This window comes from Herpailurus yagouaroundi, unplaced genomic scaffold (genome assembly GCF_014898765.1).
Source record: "Herpailurus yagouaroundi ecotype Mexico unplaced genomic scaffold, PumYag 160, whole genome shotgun sequence".
Taxonomy (NCBI): domain Eukaryota; kingdom Metazoa; phylum Chordata; class Mammalia; order Carnivora; family Felidae; genus Herpailurus; species Herpailurus yagouaroundi.
The window spans coordinates 47,096,809-47,102,460 of record NW_024412401.1 but is presented as its reverse complement, the minus strand read 5'-3'; the positions used below and the strand labels follow the sequence as shown (position 1 = coordinate 47,102,460).

The 5,652-nt window shown below is 58.3% G+C and overlaps 1 protein-coding gene across 4 annotated transcripts in view; it reads right to left on the bottom strand.

The window, feature by feature from the left end:
• ADGRD2 (adhesion G protein-coupled receptor D2) overlaps positions 1 to 5,591 on the bottom strand; it is a 19,927-nt gene extending 14,336 nt beyond the window's left edge. For all 4 annotated transcript variants that reach the window (XM_040482287.1, XM_040482288.1, XM_040482289.1 and 1 more), the window contains exons 1-8: positions 5,296 to 5,591; positions 4,791 to 4,889; positions 4,343 to 4,428; positions 3,800 to 4,081; positions 2,527 to 2,638; positions 1,651 to 1,785; positions 1,017 to 1,140; positions 459 to 564 (exon numbers count right to left, since the gene is read on the bottom strand). In XM_040482287.1, coding sequence (XP_040338221.1) covers positions 459 to 564; positions 1,017 to 1,140; positions 1,651 to 1,785; positions 2,527 to 2,623 — 462 coding nt within the window. In that variant the 5' untranslated portion in view covers positions 2,624 to 2,638; positions 3,800 to 4,081; positions 4,343 to 4,428; positions 4,791 to 4,889; positions 5,296 to 5,591. The remainder of the gene's footprint in view (positions 1 to 458; positions 565 to 1,016; positions 1,141 to 1,650; positions 1,786 to 2,526; positions 2,639 to 3,799; positions 4,082 to 4,342; positions 4,429 to 4,790; positions 4,890 to 5,295) is intronic.
• Between the last annotated feature and the right edge of the window lie 61 nt (positions 5,592 to 5,652).

Sequence of the window (5,652 nt, the reverse complement as noted above, 5' to 3'; positions counted from 1 at the left end):
TGTGTGTGTGTGTGTGTGTGTGTGTGTGTGTGTGTGTGTGTGTGTGTTTGTGTCCAGGATTAGTGGTTGTGGGCAAAGCAGACTTTGGCTTTCTCTGAAACTACTGTTTCAAAAGCAGGAAGGAATTTGTGTATTTCATGTAATGAAATTAAACATTTCTTGGCCATCTTTCCATGTCAGTTTATGGAAAAATACCTCATTCCTTATATGACTTCTGCTGACTGTTCCACTGTGTAGTCCCACATGGCTTTTTGAGCCATCCCCTCTTGGTGGACATTTAGGCTATTTCCACTCTTATGAGCACATTGCAGGGTCCTTGAGGACAATGGGATGGCTTGTGAGTTATTTTTCTTGAACATTTTTAGACTTTGGTTTAAATGAACAAATATTGGGGTATGGGAAGACCAAATCAGGATAAGTGTACCAGTGGTGGTGGTTCCCAGAAGCACCCCCAGTACCTGGGTCTGGTGTTGCAAGTGAAAGGTCACGGCCGTGCTGACCTCCCCGGTTTCATCCCATACCTCAGAGGAGATGATGGCTGACCCCACCTGGGTGCTTAGAAACCTGTGGGGAGAAGGGGAGCTTTTAAGGGCACCATATCAGTTAGCTGTGCGGCAGAGGTCATGGATGGCTGAGGTCATCTCATCCAGGCCCCTGTGTGGGAGATGACACCCTCTGTGTCCAAAGAAACACGAGGAAATATCCTGTGCTTGAAATTTGGGCATCTGGGTTCCAGTCTTGCCTTGGGGACTTGGTGGTAAATTCAGTAAGCCCTGTCTTCTCTCTGAGTCTCAGCACTGACGCCAGGACCCTAGACAGTAGTTGAGCCAGGTTCCAGCAGCATATCTTTGGAAGGCCCAGAGATGTGCGTGTCTCAGGGATGGGGAGGGTTTGGCTCTGGTTGCTAAGGGCAGAATTACCTACCAGAATGATGGCTCTGGGATGGGATGGAGGCCTGGCCTTCCCTGGGGAGGGGATCCAGACCCTCAGCAGCCTACTGGGTAGGGCCCACTCACCTCTGCAATTTGCTTGCCTCTTCTGAGCTGTCAGGGGCCTGGGGCTCCAGGCCAGGCTCCCCTAGGGTTTGCCGGAAGACACTCGAGCTGAACCAGCTGTGGATCACGGTGACTCCAGAGAGGCCTGGCTGAGTGGGAGGAGGCCTAAGACCCCACCCTGTGGCTGAGCAAGCACCACGGGTTGGCCCCGAGGGAGATGCTCTGCCCACCTTACGATCAGGGAAACTGAGGCTCAGAGAGATTAATTGACTTCTCAAAGATCACCCGGTTAATAAGTGGAGAAACGAGAATTCCAACCAGCAACAGGGCATGCACTTAACTTGGCAGCTCTAAAGCCCTTTGCCTCATGTCCTGATTCCCCAGCCCCGGGTGACAGCAAGGGTGGCGGCTCCCTCCACCACCCACTTCTAAGAGGAAATGTGTGGGGTTCAGCGGAGGAGACCAAGTGAACACCTACTATGTGATAAGCACTTTTAACCCCACAGCAGCTTACAAGGCAAGTACTAGCATGACAGTCTTCCAGATAAGGAAACAGGCTGTGAACAGTGAGGTGACTTATTCAAAACAGCAGAGTTAACCCAGGGCTAACTGGCGCTAACCCAGACCCCAGCAGGGCCCCACCACCCTCACCCACCTTTCCCGAGGAGGCGCTCCACTTCACCTGCGGGGATGCGGATGTGGCCGGGCCCCTCCGGATGCCCACCGGGCACTGTGAACACATAGCCCTCCGTGCCAGCCTCCGTCAAGCGTAGACTCCGCACCTCCAGGCCTGGGATCAAATGGGGTTGGGCGGCTGGACCTTCCAAGGGAGGTCTTTCTGCAGAACTGGCCTAGCCAGCAGGGGCTGCCTTCCCTCTCCCCACCACAGGCCTGGGCCACTATTCCAGCTCAGAGAGGTTCAGCGACTTGCCCAAGGGAGATCTGACTTCTTCAGGTCTAGGGGAGGGGATCACTAGAAGCAGGTCCCTGGGGGGGGGGGGGGGGGGGGCAGGACCTGACTATCAGTGAGCCGTCAGAAACCACTGGGCGCCTGGAGGACACAAGTTTTGCCAAAGTTCCCCATAAGTGATCTCCCCCAGTCAATCTACAAACACTCACTGAGTGTGTACTTGGGTCTGGCCTGAGATCCAGAAATGACTCAGAAATACCCCTGGCTTTCAGGGAGCTTTGGCAAAAACAAAGTAATTACCACAAAATGCAACAGGAGATATTTCCAAGACATAGGGGTAACAGCAAGAGGAGGAACTGTCAGGAGAGAGCTAAAACCAGGCAAGGCATCCTAGAGGAGCTGATGCCCAAACAAGGTTCTGAAGGCTATACGGGAGTTTGCTAAGAGGTCGAGGAAGAAAGGGCATTGCGGATGGAGGGCGCAGCACAGACAAAGGCAGGGGACAGAATGGAGTGTCTGCGGTGGTGCTGACAGCTCCCAGTGACCAAAGCTGAGAAGAAATGTCTGAGCCCGGGCCCCCCCAGGGCCCAGATGTATGGGACGGGTGCACAGCAGGCTCACCGACACAGCGACGCTGGATGTGCATTTGGGGCCGCCCAGGGGTCAGCGTGGTGCTCAGCAGGGGCGCCAAGCGCTGTAGACTTGCCACCAGGGCCATGGGTCCACCAACCACCTGGGAGGAGCCACATCTCAGCCCCTCCTGCTTTGCACCTGCGGCTGCCAGCCGCGACCGGTGTAGTTAACACATTCTCAGAGATCTGTGAAGTGGCCTGCCTCCTCCAGACCCTCGGTGGCCCCGTAGGGCCTCCAGGATCAAGTCCTGGGTCCTCAGGCTGGTGTTTGAGGCCCTGCCCGATCGGCCTCCTCTGACGCCTCCAAGCCACGTCATCCTCCAGCCCAGGCGAAGGCCTGGTAGTCCTCCGTGCCTGCTGGCCGGTTGTTTGCTAGCTGGGCACACTCTGCAGGCGGGGCTGTGCCTCCCCCTCCTTTGATCTCACTCTGTGCTAGACCTATAGAAGGGACTCGACCTTTCGGTTCCAAAAGGGAAGCCGTGGGCGGGGGGGTCCGGCCCGGTGGGGCCCCCGCCCGCCCGCTTGCAGTAATGGAACAGCTACTCTAGGCAGGGCAGGTATGATCACCTCTGTTCTCCAGGGAGGAACACCAGGGTTCAGAGTCTAGCTTTTCCTAGCCTACCACAGTGCCTCAGTCCCTCAGCCAAAAATGGGTTTATACCCTTCCCAGGTTGGGCGCTCGCTGCCCAAACAGGGGAACCGTTCTGTGGAGCCGGCCTCCCATGCTGTGTCATCTCCACCCCGTCCCCAAGCCTAGGTCCCCGTTCTGTCCTCCAAGGCCACAGAGGCACCATCTCTGCTCCTTCTGCCCCAAAGGCTTTCAGGTGATGTCTATGATCCCTTGTTCTCTCCTTTCTCTAGGCCAATCACTCCCAAGCCTACAGCCACTTCTGCCAGGACGACGTTTCTAGCACCCATGCCATCTGGATAGCATCTCTCTATGCTCTCCTGAGCATCTGGGCTGTTTTGGAAGACAAGATGGCTGAATACTCAGCATAGAGGACCTGCCTCTGAAGGTGGTCAGCAGAATCTTGCATATGGGGGGGATCCTTATGGATTCCTGGCTCTTATTTTCAACCACAGAAGCTATTATTCAAGAACAGTTGTATGTGGAAGTTCAAGTTACATCACAGGTAAAAGAGGAGCTTCTCTCGAACGCAGAGACGGACCCAGCGATGGGTGCTGACTCACCCACGGCTACACAACAAGCTGGTGGCAAGGACGGCAAGCCCCCCTGCCCCACCCAGCCCTGCCAGCCTCACCTCGCTGATTGAGAGCCACGCGCCAGCCAGCTGCTCCTCCAGGACCAAGCTGGCCACAGACACGATGCCCTGGCCTAGCTGCTCCCAGGGCCCTGTTAAGGGTTCTGGCTCCCCAGCCCCGAGGGCTGTCACTCTCTTTAGGAAGTGCACGACAGCCAGCAGTGCAGCCGGCCCCAGTGGAGCGGACTCCTTTGCCAGGACCTTCTCCAGGATACCCAGGAAGCTGGAGGCCTCAGCCAGCGACAGGTGTCCAGGGGCTTCAGAGAGGGGGTCAGGAAGCAGCTGTGGGCAGAGGAACCACTTACTGCCGGCCTGGCTGTTAGGAAGAGATCTCCCAGGGATCACACTTGGGCCCCACTAGGGTCTTCTTAGTGGGCACGTGTCTAACCCAGCTCTCCTGAGCTCCAAAATAGGGAATATGAACAACCTTAATCCCTGAAGACACATTTGGTGGGTGTCCCCTTTATAGGTGAGGAAACTGGGCGGCAGGGAGGTGACCCATAGTGTCCCCAGACTCCTCGGCCCCCCAGGAAGGGGGCTCACCACTACGGTCTTGGCCAAGGCATTGACTCGGCTGATAACATCCTGGCCAGGCCACGACTGGGCATCCTGCAGCCGCTGATAAGTGTCTGCAAAGGAGGGGATGCCAGGCTGGGTCCTGAGCAACACCGCCCAGAGGTGCGCCACCCACCATTTGCTGCCGAGGGAGGAAGAGCATGTCGATAGCTGTGCGTCCGGAGCCTTACACAGTGTTCTAGATGGGGAAACTGAGGCATACAATGGCAAAATCATTTGCCCAAGGAACACAGCTGGGGTTCGTCCCCAGGTCTGTCTGGCCCCGCTGTCCTGTGGTTTGAACTCCGTGGAGACCCTGAGACTTTGAGAAGATTTTAAATTCCCAGTTTGTGCCAAGTGCTCACTCCCTCTCAGCCTACACTGGTCCATGCCCAGTTTCCCCTTCAGCAGAGCCCTGGGGACTGCCAGGGCGCACCTGTCCGGTAACAGCAAAGGAAGAAATGTGGTTGAAGGCAGAGCAAAGAGCCCTCGGTGCCGGATCCTGGGTTCCACGTAGGGCACTCTTCTGAGGGCACTGGCAGGGATGGGAGAAGTGTCAGCGCTTTATCCTGGTTCTCCAGCAGTCCCTGGAGTCAGTCACCTGTTCGGGCCTTGAAGGCACCTGCACACCTTAGGGGGCCAGGACGCGTACGTAGCCCCGGAGTTAGGGGGCGACGTGGTAACCCGGGTGAAGGACGCTGCAGCCAACACAAGGCTGGGCAAGGCGGCCAAGGGTCGAGCCTACTCAGGCTACTGGGACTGGGCTTTTTGCCCGACGTCTGGGCGGCTTGGGGGAGCGTGACCAGAGCTGGGCGTGGCCAGGTTCACAAGTGGTGGGCTGGATCTTGAGCTCACAAGGAAGCGCGCAGAAGCCAGGGGGCGGGGCGTTGAGCCGAAAGGCGGGACGGGGCCTACGAGCCAGAGGGCGGGGCGGGCCATACCTGGACAGAGCAGGCGCACCCGCAGGGGCGGCAACAGCGAGGGCGTGACGTCCAGGGCGCCCAGGTCCCAGCGGAAGAGCAGGCCGCTGGGTGGCGGCGCGCAGGCCCGTGCCCGACGCAGCTGCGCGGGGCTCAGGGCCCGAGCCCACAGGTGGAAGTCGGTGAGGTTGCCGCTGAAGGCATCGCGCGCCGAGAAGCCACCGCCCAGAGAGTCCTGATCCTGGCCCAGCACGAGGATGCCACCCGCTGGCACCGGGTGGCCCGCGCCCAGTCCCCGCGCCCCGGCGCGCCGCCGCCCGTCGGCAAACAGCGCCCAGCGCCCGCCGCGCTGCTCCCACGTGGTGCACACGTGGTGCC